We start from the raw sequence: 26,202 nt of genomic DNA on the forward strand, positions 1-26,202 counted from the left end.
GAATTCTTTCAATTTTTGAAATATTGAGGACAATTTTGCACAGATTATTCCAATTTTAAAGCTTATTATTGTGATCTCGGGAACAGTAAGATACGACCTGATTTAAATGGGTCAAAATTACATTATTGGGTAGTTATGTATATATATATTAGCTTACATTTTCAATATTTCCGGCATATACTAAAAACAGAATTTTCCGATGTTCATATTTAATTTTCCCACGCTTAATTTTTAGAGACAGAGGAAAAACTAAACAATCTTCTCACGTCACTTACTACTTTTATGTCCAGTACGAACATTTAACCCAAAATATCAATTCTCAAACTAAATTATTACTATAATTTTTCAATACCTTATATAACCTCATTTAAATTAATAATTTAATGACGTAATAAATATATGCCATTGAATAGCTATTTAACGAACAAGTTTATTAATGACGGCGATTAATAATTCAGAGGATTTAACGCGTGAGCATAGTGAACTCCTTAATAGAAATTGAAATTATTAATCGTTCATTAATGTTCGTGTCAGTTTTATGCAGGCAGGGTGCATAAAACGATCTTTATCGTGCATATGTGATCCCTAGGAAAACAATACTATAAATATACCAATTTAGACATGTTTAATATAATCTAAATTCTTTGACAAATTTATTGACGCTAACGCACAAAAACGACCCTTCTTGACGCCTAAAAGCATCAATTAGTTATAATCTTAATACACTTATATAAGAAAATATTGTATCATCCTCGAGTATAAAAGCCTTTAAATCCCTTGCGCCTTACAAAATAATCCGCTGCGCGCCGTGTTCTGAAATATGTCACACGTGCTTTAAAGGGCTCCTTATACAGGGTGTTTGATAGAGCAATAGAAAGTTTTCAATGGAAAATATACAGGGTCGTTTTAAGTATATATAGCCATATTTATTCTTATGCAAAGTCTTGTGGTTTTCGAAATATCGACCAAGGGGAAAAAGTGGGAAGGGCAGAGTAGAAGGGGCAAGTAATGCATTAAAAATGGAGGGACTCATTTTGAAAATGAAATTAATTATTTGTAGTAATGTTTAAGTTAGAACTAGCGCTATAAAATGATTAATACTTATTTAAATTTAATGCCGGTTATTTTCTTGTTGTGAGTAATATTTCCTTTCGTTTTTAGTTTTGTGATTTATAATTTTGTCATGTTATATATAATTTAAAAGAGTATTTCTAGAAAAGGTTTTAGGAGAAGTTTTTAAAATTATTTTAATATCTTGACCTAGTACCGCATTGGAGAAAATTTTATTCATAATGGAAGAATAAATTGGAACCAAAGCATTTTTACGCATTAAATTGTCTTCATAATTGTTTATAATAATAATTTTTAATTAAGCTTTGTTTTGATTTGTCAATATGGATATTAAGAATTTTTTTAAAACTATATCCAAAAGTAAAAAGTATTTAGTACTAAAAAATGAACTTAATTGTATCGACTCAAATATTTCATTTAAAAACCTAAAAAGGCCGATATATCAAAATAAAGAGCCTTCATAAAAATATAAATATGATTTTAGATTCGAAATAACCCCAACTATCTCTCATTGAAATTTTTCTATCGCTCTACCAAACACCCTGTATATTTATATTATAATATACTAATCTATGCCAGTGTTTCTAAGACATGCTACATTAATGAGCAGCCTTAACACTTCAAAGAGAATTGAATTGAGGAAAATTTTTAGATTATTTATCCTCAGTTATTTGGCCAAAAGTAGGATTGTTGGTTGCTGAAAAAATAAATTAAACAAACAAATAATGATTTACAGCAGCTGAAAAGTACCCACATTTTTCCGTTCTCGAGTATTATTATTATTTATTAAATTATACGGAATTTATTCCAAACTTTGTCAGCTCATTCGAACTTGGAAAACTTGACAATATAAAGACAAGAAGTTTTACTGTTCCAATGCAGCTAATTTGCATTCCTTCAATATAAGCCAGATGCCATTTCGTTCTTAACAATAGCAAGCTTATTGCTCACGATCCTCGCAAGTTATTGTCAAGTAATGCGGAAAAAGTTTTATTTCCCAAGTCTTTCCGAATATAAATTCGACCCTTGCACGTTCTTTTCGTTTCAATCTCCAGACTTTGTTACTCAAATCTACGGCACGTGCTTGACAGGTAAAGCCTAGAAATTATTTTGTTTTGACCCACCTATATTTCCAAGAAAACCAAATCTATTGGGCACGAGTTTCGAAAAGATCCCAAGAGAAAGCTCTCCTTTATGCGCTTTTCACGAGTTAAGAAAACCGCTACAGCGGCAATTTCTAAAGCTTCGCTACACCTGTTTATGTTTACTAGCAGTAAAAGCTTAAGCATATTGTCAGCTGTTCAGTATTTTAAATTAAAAGAAGCGACTCCGAAGATTGATTCTTTGAGAGCTGGAGCTAATTAATCTTCTGTAAAGGTATAGAAAGATTGATGATCAAAATGCCAATAACAGTGTTTAAGGAATTAATAATTTATTAAAATGATGATTTTGAGTAAACTACATGAGAGAAATAAACCAACGTTATTTTTGTTTTTGGCAACATAAAATGTTAAAGCAGGCAAAGATCACTTAGTTAAGGTAATTGTTCCTTTCCCTTTGCATTTAAATTGGGATTATTTTTAAGCTCCCTTCAGTAAATAAAATTAGCATCCTCTTGACATTGTGTATTATTAAACGGACCTTGTCAAAGGCTAGCAGAGTACAATCATTCCCTATTTACTGAAAAAAGTTAGAATTCCTGAAAGTAACAATATCGTCATAGACACTGAAGCGAAAACGGGATAATTAGAATTTTGTACCCTCGACGCTTCGCTCAGCTCAATGAAAAAAAATCAGCTGTTCAATAATGTATAAAAGTAATGAGCCGAAACAATGGCTTACAAGCTGCATGAATATTTTACATGCTGGGAAAGCCGCTTACTTTCCCAAAGTGTCCTGGAAAACGCCAGATTCGCATTCAAACACGCCTCGAATCTGAACGTGATTAAAATGTGCTTTACGAAACGCTTCACTCCCACTTTACGAGATATGAAAGACAAAAGGAATAATATTCGTTTGAAGCGTGTTTTCAAAATTTATTCAGATATAATACATTCGTGTACGAATGTACTTGGATTTGCAGTTTTCGGCAAAATTCAGCAAATCCCAAATTAATAAGAACTCTAACTTCGAGGAATTCGTAAATGTATTGATTATTAAACACCAGTTCTAAGATTCTGCCGAAAAGAGAAACCAACTAATTAACTCGAACTCTGGACGATTTCCAGAATCAGAAAACATTAATTTTTTCGAGGCCAGAACAACATACTTGATTACGAGCCTGATAAATTCTCGTGCACCCCATAGATTAATAATATCTATCTGGTGTCCAGACCGGTCATATTTCTTTCAATTCAGAGCCCTGCAGCACTTGGGGAGTGTTTTATGATCCCAAATTGGATGTACTAATCCATTAGTCTATTATCTTTTTCTTGTACTCATTGCCTTCTACATGCCAGCAACGGTTACTGAGATGGAGTGTTCAATGTTCTCTGTCATTTTCTGGTTAACCGGCTTATCCGCGATAACTAAAGCAACGAAAGCATTCTAAAACGCAATTAAGGCTGTCGCTAGGGTGACATTCATTAAGATTTATAAGCAGTGTTTCGCCAAATTACTTTCAACTCAAAGTGATGGCTGTAAAGTGAATGAAACTGCAGCTAAAACTGTTTATCATATTAGGCTTATTTATCTTTCCCAACTGGCACCTGTGAGATTCGTCCAAGAAATACGGAAAATCCGGGGCTCGTTACGCGCACTGGGGGAGAAAGCTAAATAAAACACACGGTTTATATTTCGGGAAATGATAAATTGTTTGCCAGCTATTTCCTCATCGTTTTGCATTGTCGAAAGGATTTTATTTGCGTTTTTGATGGAGAATAATCGGATACGTACCATCGGCATATTTCACATGTCATAATGAATCTTAAATCCACCCTCCAATCTCGTACCTATTTCGAATTCAACACGATGTAACGGAGGTGCTTATAAAAAAAAAAAAATCGAAAACTCTTGTCCTGCATCGCTCTAAAATTAAACAAATTCTTTAGAGTTTTATTTGTTGCTAAATCATTCGGGAATTTATTTGCCTATACTATTATTGCATAGCATGGGTAATAATGTAGTGTATTTGGTTTTAGTCCCATTGTTGGCAGTTACTGGTTTTTCAAGTTTTATATTTTTCAAACAGCAAATAGAATTTCGTTTTTGTTCAATCGTTATGAATAAATTGCTAAATTTAGACTCTCAGCATTAATTAATTAGATATTAAAATTAATATTACTGTTAACTAAGGCAAACACCATCCTTCAGTTAAATACTGCCACAATACAATAGCCTCTTAAAAACCTAAATTCATATAACAAGCGAGACATTTTGCCATTAAACACAACTTCATGCCAAACCGTCATAAATCCGAAATAACGTCCATTGATATCCCACTAACCTAATTTCCCTACGTGTTATGTGTCTTAAGGTATAATCAATTTACAAGCAAAGGCAATGCACTCCTGATGGTATCGGCTAAATAATTTACATGGAAATCCTCTGATTTCTCGTTCTACTTTCCTCAATTTATAGTCAGGCAACTGCCATCGAAATATGAGGCAACAGCGCCACCATTAAAAGTGATTTCTTTGAATATAACGTTTACCCAGTTCAATCATGGCATGTTACTCCATCCAAGAATTTTGAATGTATAAGAAATCAGACTTGAAAGCACTTCCATGTTGTGTTATTATGAATATGTGCACCATTTTTTAAAACGATTTTTTATTAATTGTGCCAGATTCAAGACCTAATAGGCTTATCTTATTTAAAAAAATGTATATTCTCAATCACAGAGAATAACAGAACCCAGATTGTAGTCTACTCCGTATCTACTACGTTACGCTCCGTGTACGCGAGCGCACTTCATGTAAACCAATGCCCCACCCAGCAGGGAAGGAGCGAATAAATACACCGGACTCTAGAGTTAACGCTTTAATCAACGTCAAGAGACACGGAAGATTACTCCGTCCTCTATCTCATTGCCTTTCTTAATGTCCATTGCAGTGGTGAACGAAATGTCAAGAGCCAATAGCATTATTCCGTAGTTTATATATGTGGTAAATATTTTCAATAACTGTATTTGACCGCAAAATAGCCTTCAAAGTCAGATAATATAATTTAAATATTCCAAAATTATAATTAATCCGCAATTTCATTGAACACAGTTATATTCCTCATCTCTTGGCGTACATTGCACCCCCCCCCCCTTTCGTAAATTGTAGTATATTGCTAGTTGGCGTCAAGCTGGATAATTTGAATGTATGAGAGAGATAAGCTTTTGCAATATTAATGATATGATTATGGACATGATTAATGATAGGCGTTAACCTTTAGTTTGAATTGAAGTTTCGTAGCGATTCAACATTTCTTTCTAATTTTTACAAATTTCTTTCAATTTTTGGATAGATTCATATATGTATTTTAGAGAGATTGCTAAAAATGAGTTGCGTTGAATTTATCAGCTACATTGTATTTCCTCCAAAATCTCATTATTTTCTATTACACTGTAGAGAAATGGTTAATACCTGTAGTTCCAAAAAACTGATTTCCTACCTATATGAATCAATCTGAGTGATATCTCAAATAATATTTTTGCTTGCAAACTTTAGACTATTTTTCTGAATTATTATATTCAATAATTGTCTATCATCAATTATTTTCAAAATTACATGTCCCTTAGTCCGCCTTCACGTAATAGCTCTTTTTTCAACAGAGGACAATGAAGGTATTAAGCTCTATTTTGGCTCCAAACTTCATCAATATTCCCATTTTTTTCTGAGTCAAATTCATGCATGTATGAAGAAAAATTTGTTAATATTCTAAACTTACACCAAGTATTTCGCAAATTTGAATATTTTTAACTCCTATGCATATAAATGAGCTCAGAAAAACCACATGAACTGTCTTCTTCCTCTGTACTTAACCCTTTAGTTTCCGCATACTAGTCAGCTATCCTTGATCTTACCTTGAACACCTCCCACACCGACGAGAACGGTAACACTGCAACTCCAACCATTAAATCAGCTACCGCTAGTGAAGCGATGAAGATATTAGTGACTGCCACTTGTAGCTTAGAAGAGCACAGCACTGCTGCTATAACCAGACAATTGCCAACAATCACCATGACGTCAATCAGTAACAGAATGGTCAGTTTGGCCAACGCAGTCGCATCAAACCACCGGACGTTTTCTAGTAACGCCGCGCATGCGGTCTCGCTTAGTGTATTTCGCATTACATCCGCATATTAACCGAAACTGACCACCCTTTAAACGTATGCATGTTGTAGTGCACAATGGTCGGCTGCTTCGGGCTCTGCTTGTGGGTTGTCTTCAGTTTGAGGGATGAAGGTGCCAGTTTCAGCCATTTTCATAGTCCTGGAAAAGAGGTCTTATTTAAAAATAAAATAGGAAAAATTGGTTATAATACATGACTCTGCTCCAATCATCCATCACAGTATGGACAATGCATCGGCTCTATTAGCCAGGTGATGATATTGGCAAAATGCCTGATGATGAAAAGGATGGATAAGCCTTTTGTGTAGGGTTGTTGAATTTTTTTTGCGGCTGGTCGATTGTCGAATTATTGATGAAAATACCAGTGTATGTACACTGTTAATTTATTTATGGTTAGTTTAGAGGGGAATATGGCTAGCATAAAGCTATAGGAATTAATAATTGAAAATAAACGAATTTTGGCTATTCATATTGGCAATATATCAATGATCATTATAGATAATTATGTCTTTAATGCCAAATTGATTCAAATGGCTCTATAGATTTATAATACCAACTGTTGAGATCTGAAATTCTAATGGTTCTTTGCAGTCTAGTATAGAATCAAGAACCATAGAAGCATATAAACATACTGAATTATTATTCTGATGCAAAAATCAGTCCAGGGTATATTTTATTCTCAAAACAACACAATATTTTCAATATTTATCATAGAAAAATCACTTGGCTATATGTTAAAATGTGCCTCCTTGACAACACAACTGCTGCTCCCTCCTGCGCCGCGCTCCTGCTGAAAACCACAAAAACAGCACCTCTGTTTACCTAATGCTGCCATCTTTTGAGACTCAAATTTTTGAAATATATAATTTAATCATTGAAAATGGTGCAGTAGAACTTTGTTAATAATGCTAAATTAGGCAGGAAAGAAAAGTAAAAGCTCGAAGTCTTAGAAGAAATCCTATTATTTCGAACTTGAAAGAAAAAACCTGAAAGAAAATTAAAAGCTTGGACAATCCAGCTGAAGTTCGAGTTTGTTCTCTTAAAGCTTATTAAAACCGTAGAGGAAAATGTGCTTTAAAAATATCATCTAAAAGTTGACCTCTCTTAGCTTGAAAATACGAGGAAATGCTCTTGCTTTTTTGACCCTTAGTACAATTGGCTCAATAATAGCTTAAAATTAAGTTCTCAACTTTGCAAGAAAGAGACTGAAGAAAATTAAGTAGAAAATTGAATTAAATCATCATATTTCGGACTTCAAATCTTGAAAAGTTGAGATACGAGGGCTTCATGTGTTCATCTCAAAAGTGGCTAAGTTTGTAGTGCAAGCAATAAATTACTGACACCTCCTTTGGAATTTTTAACGTATTGGAAATTCGTATATGCAGGATCATAGAGCGTACTGAGGCGATTCATTTAAACTATTTTTAATACCTACTCCACAGGTTCCTGAGATATCGGTGTTTAACATTTTAAAACTGAAAAAAGTGTATTTTGAACATTTTTACGAAATTTCAGAATTTTTGAGATGCGATTTTTCAAATCGGTAGTAACGTGACCCTGTATCTTAGAAATCGAAATATCGTTGCAAATCCGTGAAATCCGAAAATTTAACCTAAAACTTAGTTTTTCGCAATTATATGATAACTTACTCAACCAGAAAGTTGCATAATATTTGGTGGACTTTGCCATTTTTTGGAAACAAGTATTCTGCTCATTTCACTAGAATTGTTGTAGTTCTGTGTCTCGTAGTTACCTATTCAGCGTTTTGAATAATTTTTTAGGATTGAACTAGTCTGGAGTGATATGATCTCATATATCTTTTTCTAGTGAATTTTGTAACCTCATCTTTCTAAATTTGCCACGAACCTTCAGGTTTCTTTTATTTTATTTTTTTATATTAAAGAGCTAGGAAATTACCTCAGATTTGTTCAATTCCAGGTTGATATTTATGCATCTAATTCCAATCATTAGTCACAAACAGTGGTATAAATGCATCATCTGACTCAAATTAACGCAATTCTATGGAATTCTGGTGAACCTACAATTATATCTCTCAACAAAAGCTTAAGCTTAAATAAAGAATGACTATAGCCGTGAAGGCCAAAACGAGATATAAAATATGTGCAATTTCCTAAACAAATGGAAATAATAATTCACTTTAATATCCAGCTGCAGAAACTCCATTGGAGAATTTAATCTCCTTCTAGCAGTTAAATGAAACAAAGAACTTCTTCTGCGGCAGATATAGAAAAGCGTAAACTATAGCTTTGTGTAAAAATCAAAGTCCGAAGTGTTTAATCCTCAGTTTATGCCGACAGCCTGTGAAAGCTTTCTTCACGCTTGTTGACCAATTTAATAAAATTGCCTGTAGAGTATTATTATTTTGGATGTTGTGCATTTTAAAAGGAATTTTATTCCGTGTTTTATTGCCTTTGCGCAATTACAAGTTTAACTTGTATTTAATTTTATTTTTTTCTAACATTAAATATACATATAAAAGAGAGAAGTTAATTCGATAGTGTATATTTTAAAGCGTCATTCTCGAGTACAGGGTGTTAAAGTTTGAATTATTTTTTTATTTTTTGTTCTACGGTTTGTGAGATATTTCACTAAAATTTTAAGTTTATAGTTAGCTTTAGAATTTGCACCACTAGGTGTTACAAACGATCAGAAATACCTACAGGGTGATAATGTTCTCGGTGTCCGGTTTCCTCTCTCTCTCTCTCTCTCTCTCTCTCTCTCTCTCTCTCTCTCTCTCATGTATGCTACATTTAAATAAATGTTCATAAACAGAATTACGTTTTCTGATGCGTCATCTTCTGAGCATGCTCTGATAAACGCGAACAGCAATATTATCACCGCTAAGAATTCAATTTAAGAAAAGCCGATTAGGACAGGCTCAACTTTCTTCCTATTGGAGAATCCTGACCAGCTCTGACCACATAAAGACGGAATTAAACTTTTATTTAGTGGCTCACAAGTCGGGAGTTTGTTTCGGTTAAAGTGTCGGTCGGTTCTATATCGGGATTGAAACGGCCTAGCTTATAAATACACTTTTTGTTTTTAACATTAAAACTTTTTTCCTGAGAGTATCAGGCGGATTAACACTTGGGTTTGTGAGCTAAATTTCAAACGGGATGGGATTTTTTATTACCTCGTTCAAGATACTTATTCGAGATCTCAATTTAATGGTATTGTACAGTAAGTTTAATATAAGAATGGCCAGTTTGCGCATCTCCGAAATGTCTGGAGCTACAAATTTGGGAAAATTCAGCAGTAAAGTGCCTGTTTCTATTACTAAGAAATCAAATTAGCTATATCTTATTGAACTTACTTAAAATTATATAGAAATTTGAAGAATATATTTGCGACGAGAATGAAAAAATGACGGTTGCGTTTATATATATCCAAAAAATATGTTATTTAATTTAAAAATTAGAAATTCCTTCTTCTTTATCTCATGTTTAACTGTTATTGCATAAAAATCGGCAAATTAAAATAAACTCAACCGACACATATATTAATAACAAAATAGTTTGCATTTAAAATAGGAATGATCCATAGAACCTTTTCCTGACAGGTTTAAGTTTATATTTAGAAATTCATTAGACGATTAAGAGCATTTGAAGCCGAAGGAAATAATTACTGCAGTTTAGATTTAATCTGCCTAGATTAAATTTTAATAAATCGTTAAGAGGGAGAAAGAAAAGGAGTTGAATAAAAAAAAGAGGAGCCAGGTATTTAAACTGGGAGCTTATTAGATTTTAGAGGCAGCCAGAGTATAGTATCAATTAATGGGCAATTAAAGAAAAATCCATTTGGAGTAGCTTCTGTTAAAAACATTTTTCGTACTTTTAACTATGAAATTAATAAATTATTAAACCGAACATGATTAATCATTTTTCCCTCACCACTTATGATAGTTAGACTTCACGGCTCGAAGAAAAACCGCAGTTTAGTTGAATAAAACTAAATTAACTCGGTTGCAATATTTCAAATTTAAAAATTGACCAAAACCAATTACTGTTTGAGGTAAATTGAGATTCGATCAGGATTCATTTAATCACTTTCTCTATGATAACTGATATATAACAATTTCAGTTTCAAATGAATCCCGAAAATTAAATACTACTGAAATGCATTATAACGACGCGTTAGTCTATAAATATCAGCATTTGTAACGATTTTTCTACAATGGCTTTGGCCGGGGGCCAGTTGTAAAAAAAGTGAAGGATTATTATTTAAAAATAACACAATTGTTAATTGATACCATTCGATAAAGTCTGTAATTCTTTGGAAAATCTAAAACATTAATTCATGGCAAATTCTCTTGACAGTTGCCTTTAGGTGGTGTGAATTTATAGCAGGACGTTTAGTTATTGCTGGTCGTTTATCAGGAGGAACGTCGCCTAACCATTCGGAATTAAATGTCTAAAGCTTTGTCTGATTTTGTTATTTGCACTCGGATTATTTGTCTATGCTTTTGTAATATGGGCTAGTGAAAATTGCCCTAACCTGTAGATAAGGAAGTCAGTAACTATAACTACATAGTTCCCGTATTTGAGACCAAACCTCTTGAATTTAAACTTATATTCCTGAGAAATTCTCATACTAATCCCTCTACCATCCTTACTACTTGGTCGACAGTAGCAGGGGTGATTGGAGAAGTGTGATCGATAGGGAGATTTCTGATCTGTCGATCATTTTCTGGAAAGAACCAATTACAAAAGTTCTCGGGATGCAGTTCTTTACTACTAGATTTATATCTCATAAAAAGCACAAAAATATATTTCCTACGGAAAAAGTAATCATTATTAGAATGTTCCTTTGTCATCAACTAAAAATCCAATTCAATAAATGCTTTAGAATAAAATTTCTTCTGCAAGTACTTACAGCTGTCGAACAGTCGGTATTACTGCTGAGAGATATTTTCAATAAATTTAATCATTTTCTTTGCATGAAATTAGCATTTCATTAACTTACACTAATACGGTCCTGAACATCCTTGTACAACTTTAACTTGTTTATTATAGAATAAAGACACCATTTACTCCAATTTTTAAAGGGAATCTATATAGCTGTTAGTGTTAAAATACAATTTGCCTATCATAAATACCTGATATTTTCATATTCCAAGAAACTTAGAAAGCTAATCGTTCCCTGCATTAAGCCATAAAATTTTGTCGTTAAACATTTTTATAATATCCTACCTTTTCTCTTATTTTATCCAGCACATACATTTCTAATTTAACATAGATACCACCAGTTGAATAACTCATTTCATAACTAATTACCATGTAATGGTTTCTAATAAGTACGGTTCGAGTATTAGTCAGAAATATTATTGCCGTGGTATCAAGAGCTTTCCTGGAATATAATATTAATGGAATATTCTGAGGAGAAGAGATCATGTCAAACACAAACAATTCGGCTTTATTGAAGATACTTTGAATTCCTGAAAGTTTTTAATTCTGGAACTGTAAACTTTGTTGTAGTGAACGAATATACTAAACTGAAGAGGGATATTTCTGTTGAACAAGATATTTAAAGGTACACTTAAAAATAACTGTTGACTGTTGCATAAATAATTTCCTTGAAGAGCAAGTTTTACCTTATGCGAGCTTTATTGGGTACGATAACTTTGGGCTAATGCATGATAATGCCCGCCCCATGCCGCAAAAACAGCGATCCAATACCTTGAAGTTGTCGGGATTGAGGCACTAGAGCGGCCACCGATGAGTTATGATGCTAATCACATAGAACATCTATGGGACACCCTGAAGCGACATATAGAAGCACGAGATACAGCTCCTAACTCGATTGCAGAATTAAAAATGCTGCACTTGAAGAATGGAATCGAATTCTGCAAGAAACCGTAAAAAGATCTTCTGCGGAGCATGCCTAAGAGGATGCAGACTGTCGCCTGAGCTAGAGGAGGAAACACTAAGTACTAAATTGTTATTTTTGTGCCTTAGAATATTGTTGTATTTTGTTTGTTGTTACTCTTTCTAATTAGATTTTACAATAAAAATCAGACTATTTTATTAATTCCTCTACGAGTTTTTTGTAAAGCTTCAGCTTGTAATTTATTTGGTTGTAACGTATGCAAAACACTTCAGTGCATGGCACCTAGCAATAATAAACACAGAGTGCTGATGTAAATTAAAAAAAAGAAAAATAATGACTTAAAATAAAATATGTAACATTTTTGTCTGCGAGTGTATAACAACATGTGATGATGAAATTTTGGTTAAAATGTAACAGAATTTGCACCAGGACTTCATTAAAACCACAATTTCCTTCCCTTCAGAGGTTCCCAAAAATGCAGTAAAGCCTTCGCATTTATAATGGAAAATGTATAATATAGCATATTATTGAAAAGTAACTATTTACACAACCTATTACGAAATACGTTGCTTTGTGTCACGAGTAGAATTACCCGGAGGGTGAAGCTGAGGGAAAGCGTAATTCATGTCACGTCACGACATGAGTTAGACAAAATGATCTTTTCTACTAAGTTTTCCTCGTGTTTTTTCCTAAACGTGCGGTAGAATTCAGACGTAAAAGCTAAAACGACTACACCTCTAATAACCTTTCCAAAATCAAAAAGAGAATAAAATTTACTCTCAAAATAAGATCGCGCAGTCAAGATTGGGAAGCGTATGCAATGCATATTTAAAAAAAAAAATTACACAGCTTCTATTAAGACAGAGAAAAGTTCCGTTTGAAGCACAAAAGCGGAAAGAATTCCCTGACAAGATGTAAATCATACACATGCGAATTCTAGCCCCAAAATAGCTTATTTGACACCGACACAACCTTTTAACGTTCACCAAGAAAATGTTACGTCATACGTCATGTTGTTCATTCTCCATTCCGTAATTTCCTCGTATGATTAATGATCTTCTTGGTTTCGTGACATTAAACAATATATTGGCTTTTGAAAATTTAATCTCGCAAGTCGCTCACTCTACACTTGTTAACGAGAAATGCACAGGAGATAGGGCTGGAAGGTACACACAAAATGAAATACATTACAAAAAAATAAATATACAGCTCTCCATCTATCTCTGTTAAATTTGCCGAAGGGACTCATAATTTGCCCCTCATTGACTTCCAACCAGAATAGTGTAATCCAGACGCCTACGAATCTCCGAAACGGAATCATAAATTCCGTGAAAACTCGTCTGGATTTAGAATTTGAACTAGTCTAATATCCGTCCATTGACGTTAAAAATCCACAACCCCCGCGATGTGTCATGTGCAACCCAAAGGAAATTCCATCATGGATCAAGTTTTTCATTTTTAGCTCCACTTTTCTCCTTCGGTGATTAATGGTTTTCCGCGGTTTGTAAGGGAAAACAACATAGGAGATATTAAAAAATATATATCGAGCACGTAATCAAAGCTGTGTCTCTGCCATAAATCAACTGATTTGCTTCAGAGGTTTTTTAAAGGACTTTTACAAAGAAAAATTGCTAGAGCATAAAAGTAACTTTTCAAAGAACTTCTGCTCTAACTTAGTGGGCAGAACAATAACTGAAATTAATAAAAAAAGTTGTTGGACTCGATGTTAAGTGCATTCGCAATAGTTTTTCCCTGCAATTGGAATAGACATATCCCACGCAAACTAAATTATGTGAACGGAATAGCTTACAGGGTCCAGATAACACACTCACATTGTAAGAATTAGCTGAGACCCTTAAGGGCGTCGCCTCCTTAAGAGAGGGACCATCTTTACTTATTTATCAATTTCGGGTGAGCAAGTGCATCATTCTTTGGCCAAAGTCGCTACGTGTTATAACACAAGCAATCAAAATTCTACCCACGCATCTGAATATCGTAATAACACCGAATGATTCCATTACCCTGGACAATGGGCTGATCAATTAATCACGTTCAGACGCTTATTATCACCATATTTGCAGGAAATAAGTAGATCGTAGGCATCACACATCATTTGTCAAGAGCAATTTGCATAATATGATTTTGTGTGCGCTTTCACATCAATTGGCTCGTCGACTGTTGACACTATTTTTCATGTTATTTTGCCTTTATCGCAATTGGGTCAAGTGAAATTACTGGTGACGCATCAATGGCTCGCGTTTAATTACAAATGATAATATGACGTTTTATTTAATAAAATAAGTTTCAGTGGACACCATAAATTACTGCAGGGGTGTATTGAAGGGAACTTTGTCCTCAAACGTAATGGTCCTAGAGGGTCTAACTACTCGATCAACTTTGCATCACTACTCTGAACAGCACGTTAGCAGTGCTTGAATTGATTAATCTAAAGTGATAATTGGCACCACATAATCCAATTAACATTGACTTGAAATCATTAACATAACTCTTTATCAAAATATACATATGTGTAGCACAGAATCTTCGAATCAGGCAAAATTTGAGTAAGTATGTCGATTAAGAGTGAACTGAAATGTTTAGAATGGACACGATTGCGTGGAATAGGAATTATTGAACTGTAACCTTCATAGAGAAGTTTAAACTTATTTGGAGAAATACACAATTTCTTGTCCACATTCCACCTCTCCTAGTCCTGCTGATGTTGACATCTATAATAAAATAACACTGCAGGTAATAAAGTAATGAAATATCAAGGACCTAAAAGGTCCAGTAATTACAAGTGGTGGGAATTAATCAAAACATTAAAGGGGTCGAAAAGTTAGTTAGAGTATTTAATGGACCGATTGAACTCTAACGAATGGTCCAGAATGATTTCGATAGACATTTTTTATATGTACATTCACTTCTGCCTCTATACCCGCTAACATCGACATTCAAAGAACGTCACTTCAACTTTAACGAAATATTAAGAAGGTTCAAGGTCTAACTTCAATTTTTTAAACTTTTTAAACAGCAATAATCATAAAATAATAGAAATATATAAACAGAAGACCTTTTGAAGCTGATATTAGAGATTTTTTAAAACAACAAAAATATCAGTCCGTGTGGTTATCATCATCCTGCTCAGAAATAAACGTTCGCGACCGAACAGCAAAGATGCCCCGAGACCCACGAGAGCTGCATACGTCACCCTGGGTGGTGAAGATGACCTGCGCGGACTGGATGAGCGCACAGTGACCTCAAGCCATGGGGCCCCTAAGGGAAATGGTAAGAAGCTTACACCTTCTCAACGACTGGTTTTAGGCCCACTGGTGTTGACGTTCCCAAGAGTATACTTCAGATAATACATCAGTGAAATATCAGAGGCATGGAAATACTAGCTCAAAATTTTGTGATGTTTTAACTCTAGCCTGCATACAATTGAATTGACAAAAGAACAATATTCAAAAAAAAGTAAAAAGTTTTTTGTATCAAAAAATTGGTTTGTAAAATAAAGATTTCTCATTTTTAATTCCGTAATGAATTTGAAAAATGTTCTTTTACCTTTTTAAAAATATTTATCTTCAACATCGGACTTCTTTTTGACATAATTGAAGCAAATAAGTTCGCAATGATAACATTGGCAATTTTCCAAATAAAACTATAATAAATGAGAAATATCCCTAAGTCCTGATGTATGGCCCACATTCATGCCCTCGCTCTTAAATAGAGAAATTTATTGTAGGTCACATTATAGGAAAACGGCAATTTGTCAGTCTTAATTGACTTGTTTACCGATGGTTGAATTTACAGCTGTAGGTTTGCAAAAATCGCATTACTCATGTATTTCCTGTTAGTCCAGAGAATTTTTGAAACTATGATTCGAACAAATCTAATTATATTTATTAAAAATCGATCAGATTTTATCCACTATACTTAACGATAAAATAATATTTTGAGGGTAAATTATCTCTAGTTCGATAAGAAAAATATCAGGCAAATATTAGTCGTGTCTCAATAAGCCTAAATTTCACCTAATCAAATCCCAATATCGCTTCTAAACGACTAGAAAGCTAAAAATAAGTTTAGACAATTAGTCAGCGTGGTTCGGTAGAGGGTGGTAGTGTTCTATTACTGGTAAACACCTCCTGATTCTCGATAGATGGCGCCTACTAAAATAAGTTTCTTTCAGATTCAGGGAAATGAGGCGCATTCACCAGATGCCAAGAAACTTTAGTGTGTTACAGTTGTTATTATTATTCTTATAATTTCTTTAAAATGGGTATTAAGTGAAGAATTAGTTTAACCTAAGTGTAGTTAAGTTATAACCATGTTTCATCGATTTATTATTATAATGCAAATCTCTAAAACCAGTCAAACATTCGGCCTACGTTCAAATAGATAGAAATATGCCTCCAACATTGCCTTAACTTTTTGTGTCAACTTTCCACGGTCGTCTATTTGTCCAGCTGAGCTAATTATCTAGACTTAGAAATAAAAACAGTTAACATATTTAAACAAAAAAGAATGTTTTAATAAAAAACATTTGAAGCATACGTATGCACACTAACACAAAATTATCATATAAATGTAAGTGAAAGTTTACCCTTTAAACATCATACATAAATACATTTGAATTTATTGTTAGCAAAAAAGAGATGACTCGCACCGTATTTTATTCAGCTGGCTGGTAACCATTTAGAAGCATTGTCTCTAGGTATAATTGGTAGAAATTAAGGACGATTGTCCTTTCCTTAGCTATTGATAATTCGATTACTGCTGATGACGTTTTCCTGTTAGGATGAATGCCGTCTAATTGCAATTTCCTATTTTGAACTTGTGCAAATCGGATCTAATTTTTTAATTACAGCAGTCTCGAGATTTTGGTTTGCATAGTAAGTTTGCCATTACAATTACAACTTAAGAAAAGGTCTATTCGTGTTGTTTTTCGTTGTATTTGTAACTGAGAAACAGAGATGTCATTATCAAAAAAATTTGGATATTTAGCTCACCTTTCTTCATTTTTTATCTTTCCATGTATATGTTCATATTTTCATCTCATTTCATCCCGTTCCTAATCCCCCCCGTAGCATCCAAGGAATTAACAAAATTAATTATTTAATTCTACAAACAAACTCGCATATATCCCATTAAATATATGCGAAACACCCTTAGATTCCGACGATTAATCTTATGGAAGATATCAAAAAATAAAAAGGGTGTCAAAATACAGAAAAAATCAATACTTTGCTTTCAGCTGAATATAGGATTCATTCTTGAATTACGTCTACCTTTAAATTTGATCCTGATACGTCCCATAACTTTATCAAAGAATTTTCTTTAACTTACGGAACGCAAAAAAACCTCAAGAGATTTGTTATAAAAAAAATCACCGGAACGGTTGCTAAAGCGCAGTAAAAATTTTAAATTATATTCTTAAAGGCAGACTTCATCTCACTTATATTCTTTTAAATTTGGATTTGATGATACTGAGGTTTTATCCGAGGTTTTAAAACTGAGGAAATTAAAAAAGTTTCAAAAAAAGTACAACACACATAGCATAAGTTGCCTCCAAAGGCAATGAGAATGGAGAATGTGGAAGATAATTTGCTCTCTTTCTTCATCCCTTGGTCTTTCCTCCGGGCCTCGAATCGCTCCCAAGCGAATTTTTGGATTTTACCAGATTGTTGCCAATTTTGAAAGAGTTCAATACGCGCAATTCAATGAAGTACGATATGTAAAAAAGGAAGGAATATTTGGTAGTCATTCTTGTAACATTATTTTTTATTTAACCTTTTTCTCCACTTTTCTACTCCGCTCCCGATTCATGTCTCACAAAAACAGAAATCTGAGTAATTTATTTCGAATTAAAAAAAAAAATCTTATAAAAAGTCCAGGAACTTCTTTTCATCACTCCCTCTAATCACTTGGTTTCACATGTATGATCATTCAAATGTTCTAGAATGAAAATTACGTTTCAGTAACTTTTAGCTCATACTCTTAAACGAATAAAAAATTTCCCCTTAAGGCCGTCTGAATTAAACATTTTTTAAACTTCGTTTCGTGTTTCCTGCTAAGGAAACTTGACGATCTAATTTGCGAGGAAATGTAAATTTCTGTCGGCCCATATTTTCAAGAAATCCCTACAAGCTCGTGTTACCAGTTTCCCTGTCTGGAATTAAACTTTACAACATAGGTGAACACAATTTTTTTTCCTCCAACATAAAAATGTTGTGCCACATGTTTTCGCTTTTTACGACAAATTGTTAGGGTAATTGAAACCAGCTTTGAACATGGAGATAATTGGATCTGCAATTTCTATAATGCAACATGCAAAAATGTATTAGAAAATTAACCGTGCAATTAACAGTTTGGCTGGTTAATTGTATTTTTCTTTAAACAAGGAGATAATATTATCCAAAATGCGGATATTTTTTAAGAAACTTCATAGCGGGGGCTCAGAAAATGCTAACCATTTTAATACAACTTTGGAAGTTTTAACAGGGGATCAACAAAAGTTTCATGTCGGAATAGAAAGGGCCAAATTAACATACTATTTTGCAGGCAAAAGAACAACATGGATGTTTGAGTTGATTTTGAATTAAATTTGATTAATATTCCACTTTTAGCCGCATGAGAGTTTCCTTTTTGCCCTCAATGGTTTAATAACACATACCTTACCCTGAGGGCTCCAAAACGCAATCACGTTTGGCATGTTGGTAACGCCGTTAAATTTAAAAATAAAAATTTCCACCCTTTTACATAACAACAAACAATACTGTTATACTGAAGAAGATAGCCGACATTTTTATGGGGAAATTATGCAAATCTAATTGTTTCGGGTCGAGTTTTGGGAACTCGACCACACAATCTCTTGCCAATTCATCCGGTGTGGTTCCGCCATATTGTCACACACATATTTGGACATGATTGAGATTGTTTACAAGCACATAACGCACTGAATTATGTCCAGTTATGATGCTAATATGCAATTGTTGATGTACAGGGTGTGAAGTGTAATTAATGAAAACATTTTTCAGCTTCAAGAGTCCTCTCACAGAGTCCAGTTCTAAAAGAAGGAAAAGATGTGCTGAGGTTGAACAAGTAGACCCCTAACGAACTCGAACTCAGCTCCGTTTTACGTCCTCAAGTGGAGTTTAGCTGGGATAACAATTTGGTAGCTTTCTACATAATTGTTATTCCAACTGAGGCTACCCAAGTACCACATCTTCGGGACTATAGAACACCAGTAATTCTCTTATTCCCTGTCCCTTTCTTGGGACTAGTGCCCCACGTAAAAGTACAGGTTATTGAAGTTCTTTGCTTATTTATTCATGTATATTTTTTTAAAGATCTCGATGCCATGCCACCCTGATTGCCCCTCTAGGGGCTCCTAAAGCCTGCAAGGACACACTCATAGATTAACCCGAAGCCTTCGACTGCATCAACCGATAAAAACGTTACCTTCTCTTCATTCCTCGTTGAAATATTACTCGGCGATCCTAAACATCTCCAACGTATAAACATTCGAACACATTATGCAATTAGTCGTGCACATGCAGCCAAGGCACCTAATTTGTAAGTTCATGCTTATTTGGTTAAAACGCATTATTGTTGGTCGGTATCTCCCATTTTAAGCCAGTTACGGCAATTATGGCGGAGGTGAGCCAGTCCTAAAACGAGAAAGTATTTTTTAATTTGCATGACAATTTGCAAAACAGAATTATGTCGCGCAGTAGGAGGGTTGAAACCGCGCGTACCTATAACTTAGGTTGAATTTTATTAGTGGATGAGTCAGGGTCATTATGGCCTGAAACATTCAGGTTTCTGCCTATCTAATTTGCAAGCTAACCCGAATTTACTGGTGAATTAAATTGACCTAGAACGAGCCTATATAGCGCAGAAATGCTCTTGTTCACGCCCTTTCCTGGCCTTCTATCGAAAGCTCCTGGCACGTCTGTTACGAATTTATAAATTTTAGTAGTTTATTGCGAAAATGAAAAAAATCAAATTATTGATGCTACTGGATTCCACGTCACAAAATCATAATGAAATCCATTGGCAATGCTTTTGGATCCACCCTATGCATGGAAATTTCCCTGTATAGCACACATAACCATCGTTCATTTCAAGGTGCAACAACAATTTTCTAAAAGTGTGGTAACAGTGTGCTATCCAGACGCCGCCTCATTTTAGCTTTTTTCTTTCCAGGATCATTAAAATGTGCTTAAAAGCAGATAATGAGTGGAGAATCAACTGCTGGAAGGTAATTTTTAGTCTTTTATGCCACATAATTCAGTAAAAATTGGCGGTACTTAAATAGTAATCAATTATCCAGATGTAACAATTTATTATTCGGGCACCGCCTTATTTTTTCTTTTTGTTTAAAAATGGATTAAAACGTACTTAATAACAACCGATAAACGCCAATTTTTGGCGCACAACGTACAATTTTACCTATTAAAATGTTAACCTTTTGTTAGGCTCTGTTCTATTGCTTTTGTACCTAACTTTACGCCAATTTGTGAGTTATATCAAAAATATTTCAGTTTTTAAAAAAAATAGGTATGACTGCCCTATTTAACTTGTTCCCCTGATCAATTATCCGCAGAGTGTATTAATTAAGGGCATTGCCTGCAACAGGACATGCATATAGCTAACCCGACCTAACCTATTCACCTATATTAATTATTACCCGCAAAGCAAAGTGAAAACAAACATTAAGATTGATGCTATTGGAACGAATGTGAGCCATACTATTAGCACATACTACTATAGTAAAATAATGGGATTGCCGATATTACACAGTCCGCTCCTGGGACCGCACTACTTCTCATTTATTAAGCTTTCTTTAAGAAACATTTTTAGATAAGAAGCAGAAACAAGGTGGTGCCTGGAGAGTCAACTTATGCCAGTAAGGTACTTATTTAAAATCCAAGCACCGACTATATTTTACGCCGGTTAATAAACAAATACTCAAAAGTGTGCCCAACGTCATCTACAGAAACCAAAAATCTTATTGAAAAGGCCTTTTTCACACTTTCGGGAGTGACCAAGACGAAAACAATTATCAAACTAAATACCCATGAGTTGCTGAACTTCGCGTTCACGACGCATAATACTTTACCTCATGATCTCAAGACGACCGTGAATCTTAAAAAACTAATTGATTAATTAAATCTCACTAACGACTCTAGGAGCCGGTTTTCAAAGGGACCTCACAGAAAAATTAAATAAAACATTTATTTTCTGGGAAAAATAGTTCTGGTTTGAATTTTTAGCATTTACGTAGAGGTAGGTACATGAAGTGTTAAATTTACAAAATTTTCCTGCAAATTTACGTATTGAAATTGTAGATACAAAATTTCCTTGAAGGGGGCATTAAAACCAAGTGCTCTCCTTCAGTTTTAATTCGGGACTTTTTTTAACTTCACATGAGTCGTTTCCCCTAACCGGGAACACACCGTATAAGTATTACTGCAATATTCATGATTAACTCTGAAAATTGAATGCACATATACATTATTTTTAGAATCAATATCCGCTTAAGTTCTGCAAAATAATTCTGTGATGACTCAGCGTCAAATTCATCGAGGAAAGAACGATGTAAAATTGCAATAGTTGCTTTTACAACTATTGCTTCTGCAACCACTCCATCTTTTGCTTATTGCATCTAAACTCTGAATCTCAAGCTCTATAAAGATGAAATGACTTGGCTAGAACGTCGAAAACCGAAAGTATGAGAACGTTCAGATTGAATGTAGAATGTTCATTGCCAACATCCGAATTTGGAGCCAGGGCATGACCAAAGGTCAGACAAAATCAGTAATAATCTACTCATTTTGAGCTGACCTACCTTGTAAAGTAATTGTTATGTAACTCGGCAAGATGCAGGGTGTCAGCGTTCCTAAGTCCTTTCATATGCCAACCAATTCTTAAATCCACAGTGTTAATTATTCCAGCACAATGCGAGGGTAATCAATGAATCTCCATTGAATGCTGATATTTTTGAATAGTTGCATTATTTTCTATCCTGTACAGTTGTCTACATGATCAGAACTTATCAACAAAAAAACTGAAGCCAGTTCTGCTCAGAATATTGGTCTTCAAAATAGTTTGCTTTTGTACTTTAATCATTAGTTCCATTACAATACACTCTAACCTGAATTCAAATCTTCATCATTAAAAAAACCACTCCAATTGCCTGATAAATGCAACGCGGTCCGCAATATCTTTCTTGAGTTAATCTGCATAGTCACTTCTGAAGTTTTCTGTTTTTACCACTCGCTACTTTCCTTAATTCTATTTACCTCACTTTACCAATTATCTTCAACGTCTCAATTGACAGTTTTCAGATATTTCGCTGTTTCTTCATTAACACTTTGAACGGCCTTTTTAGCACAACTTAGCTAAATTCCTTTGGTATGTCTTCAACTTGTTACACTACTCTTACTTAAAATTTTGTAGCATTTCGTTATTTATTTCCTTCCCCGCAGATGGTAATTATGCCTGCCTAGGTTCACTCACTTCCGTGCTGTCCAAGATTTAACAGTAGTTTCTGTAGGCGGCATCAAACGGTCTACCATTTGGTGGCGCCTTACCTTAACCAAAATTTCCACGAACAGCACCAAATGGGTATGATAAGTTTTGAAAGGTTCAAAAGTCTGAATTTGGATTCGCAAGAGATTCTGGGCTTGCTGAAGCTCCAAAAATATTTTTATGTGTCATAATTTGGAAAACTTGAAAAATCTTGAAAAACTTGAAAGTTTCACTAGCTCAGAATGTTTGGGGTTTTAAAATCTTGGCAACTCCTTGGAACTTGGTAATTCCGCCAGTATCGGTTGGTTCAAAGAAAGTCTGAATCCACATTCGGTTGCATGTTTGATATAGTGAAATAAACCCCATTTGGTTTCTTATATATTTCACCTACCTGATTCAAAAGCCCTCCGAAAAAATCCTAAACTAGATATTTCAAATCTAGTCCTACACACGAAACTACACACCCAAAACTAGTTCTACTTTCTACTAACATAGAAATTATTATTAATTCCGGAAAAGTAGGGAAAAGTTTTGAAAATTTTGAGAGCGCGAAACGCGAACGATTTCGCGTTTAACCGCCACTTGTCGATATTAGCCGAGGGCTAACCCTTTCCAACCGAAACAAGCGAACGTCTGAAAACAACTGACGGATGGATGCTTCGCGTCGAGACGCCTCCGTCGAGGCGGCTGGAAATGCACCGGTGCAGGAGACCACCCTCACCCTCAAGGTGACAGAAAATCATCTTCTTTACATAAAAGTTATTACAGTTTATGCCAGCAATATTTAAGTGACTATAATAGTATATCATGTGTCAGAAGAATGGAGCAGACGTGTTAGTCCCACGGCAAAGTTTACTACTCGATCGCAGGAAAGGCAGCAGATCGCTGAAGGAGTAAAAGACACTTTAGTCTCGAGATGTATGCGCTAGATTTTATACTTCTAAATGTAGGTATTATTATTAGTCACACATAAAATAATATCGAGTGCTAAGTGCAGCCCTGTATATTGATGATCTGAGGTAACTGTTGGACATATTGTACACTGTTCTGAAACATTCGGTAATGTCAGATATCCAAAAATACTTTAGTCCCTCTGCAGAAAGTATAAAACTACTAGTTTAGTCTCAGAAGTGCAAAAAATTGAATTAACGTGTAAAAGTTGTTAACATTTAAATACGAGAATCGTAAACAGTTTCAAGTTTGAATAAATGCATTTTGGGACGTTTTACAAGTTGTTTTGACTCCATTGTTTTATTTGACACAAAAATTTTATAGCTTTAACTCTAACAGAACAGAGGCCAACATGGGATTAAAATTTTAACACGTGAAATCCCACGTTACACTTTGAAAAATGCACTGTAAAGGTCTTTACCCAAATACATTTAGAGCGATCTAATCTTGTAAAGTACAATGGAAGAACATTACTTTTCTGCTGACCATAGGTATTTGTCATGTTTCTTGTAGGAAATATGATTCTGAATTTAACACAAATTAAATTATTGAAAATTCCAATTTAAGTAAAAAGTTTGACAGAGACACATAAATGCAAACCGCCATTCATGAGAATATTGTTGGAACTATGTCAATTTCGAAAATACAAACCCGATGGCAGTGATTGAACCGTGATATGACAGATGACAAAAACTTAATGGTTATTACCGTCTTTGTCTATTGGAAAAGCATCGAGTAGGACAGCAATACTATGTAAGTATACTTGGCTGTCTATAATAAATTGTTCAATAAATAAATACTGTTTATATCATCATGATCGTAGGAAAAGTATCATATTTCTGTAATTCCAGAACATTACTAAGTGAGGGGAACTGAGCCGAAATAAACTCTTCTCGCCGTAACAGAAGATGCAATTTTCATTACTCGTTAAACAATATAATGTTTTTAAAATTAACATTTGTTTTAAAAACAATAAAAAAATTGTGCATATTTGCAAAAAAGAACAAATATAAATAAAAAAAGAAAACCATCTCAATCAACTCTTAATGTATCCATTCAGTAAATCGAGCAAAAAATATTAGGTTTAAAGGGCCCACTTCCCAGCACGTTCTAATGTAGCCCATTCACAACAATCACAACAAGGAACAGCACAATCCCAGTACGCCATTGTCAGACTATTTCCTCCATTATTCCGGTTGACTGACAAATTATAAGCTGACTACGTAATGTTGGCGACAACAATAGATTCAAATTCCACTAATATTCATTGATTAGGGCTCAGTGGCATATACTCGAATAATAGCTAACCTAAGGGAAAAGTCGTTAATAATCCTGGGAACTTTAGAACCACCCCCAAGACTACAAGTAAAATTGCATAAAATTATTATCAATAAAGTTTCGATATTGGTTGTTGTTGCCTGGCTAAAACGGCTTTATGGAATAGCGGAATAATCCGGTGGATATCTGTTTTTCCCATTCCGCCTAATTAAACCAATGCCATTTAACTTGATTAACCAAATTGACGTAATTCTCTTATTTTGTAGCATGTTTTTTACAAAATATCGAGTAAAAGTAAGATTTTTAATTCTTGGAAGATATAATGTTAATACTCATGAGTAAATAAATCAGTCAAGTTATTTGCGACGTAATATGCAAAAATCAAAGTATTTAGAGGAAAAGAATAATAAAATATGAATGTGAAAAAATAATAATAGGTCATAAAATTTTCCACAATGAAATCCCCAATTTTAACTCATTTATATATTACAGTCAAACATCAGGCATTAACAATCAATAATTTACCTTAAAAATAAATAAATAGTGTTAACCGCGGCAACCCTGTATTTCTCGCAGCTAACCACGAGAATCGCAGCTCCGCCAATGATAGCCTCATTATTGTGATGGTAGTTCCATGCAACGTTGCCGGTGAAGAAGTGTCAGACACATTTTCCGAAAAATGCCAAATTTATGAAAAGACAGGTTTGATAACTAACTGAAATTCAAATCGATTTTTCAATATTTAAAATGGAGAGTTTGTTACTAAATTGCTAAGTATCGCTTTTTTGGAGTTTCTTAAATATTGTGTTTCTTTAACTCTATTGAATCATAAGACTCAAAATTCCTCTTCTTCTCACAATTGTCTTACATTTTAAGGTTCCAGAGAACATTTACCAAAGACTCTTGACGAGTCAACTACTGACCAAGACAACTTATAAACTTCCAACGTTTCATTGACGACACTGACCACGCAAATTCTGCTTAACTAATTAATCGATTGTGACCCTGTGGTGGATACTCAGATTAGAGGCAACTTTAGGGAAAATCCGTTAATATTCCAATGAACTTTAGAGCTACCTCGAAAGCTCCAAATAAAACTGCATTTAATCGCCGCCCATACATTTTGGAATATCGAATATCGATATGCATATGACCAGCTTAAAAGGCATTAGAATGACCAATGAGCGGGAATTTAGTTGGAAGTAATGGTCAAATATTTAGTAAAGTTGAATAA

At 34.2% G+C, this 26,202-nt stretch overlaps 2 protein-coding genes across 5 annotated transcripts in view; one reads left to right on the forward strand and one right to left on the reverse strand.

Moving 5' to 3' along the window:
- Positions 1-23,367, reverse strand: part of Oamb (Octopamine receptor in mushroom bodies) — an 81,205-nt gene extending 57,838 nt beyond the window's left edge. For 2 of the 4 annotated variants that reach the window (XR_010752488.1, XM_066397153.1), the window contains exons 1-2: positions 14,222-14,545; positions 6,086-6,494 (exon numbers count right to left, since the gene is read on the reverse strand). Coding sequence is in view for 3 of the 4 variants with exons in the window: in XM_066397153.1 (XP_066253250.1) it covers positions 6,086-6,352 (267 nt within the window). In the remaining variant the exon portion in view is untranslated. Of the gene's footprint in view, positions 1-6,085; positions 6,495-6,546; positions 6,673-14,221; positions 14,546-23,130 lie in introns of those variants that run through there. The other 2 variants (XM_066397154.1, XM_066397155.1) reach the window with 2 other exon arrangements.
- The window catches only part of LOC136413542 (pancreatic triacylglycerol lipase-like), a 111,320-nt gene that overhangs the window by 4,986 nt on the left and 80,132 nt on the right, over positions 1-26,202 (forward strand). The gene's annotated exons all lie outside the window — the stretch shown is intronic.

This window comes from Euwallacea similis, chromosome 14, assembly GCF_039881205.1.
Source record: "Euwallacea similis isolate ESF13 chromosome 14, ESF131.1, whole genome shotgun sequence".
NCBI lineage: Eukaryota > Metazoa > Arthropoda > Insecta > Coleoptera > Curculionidae > Euwallacea > Euwallacea similis.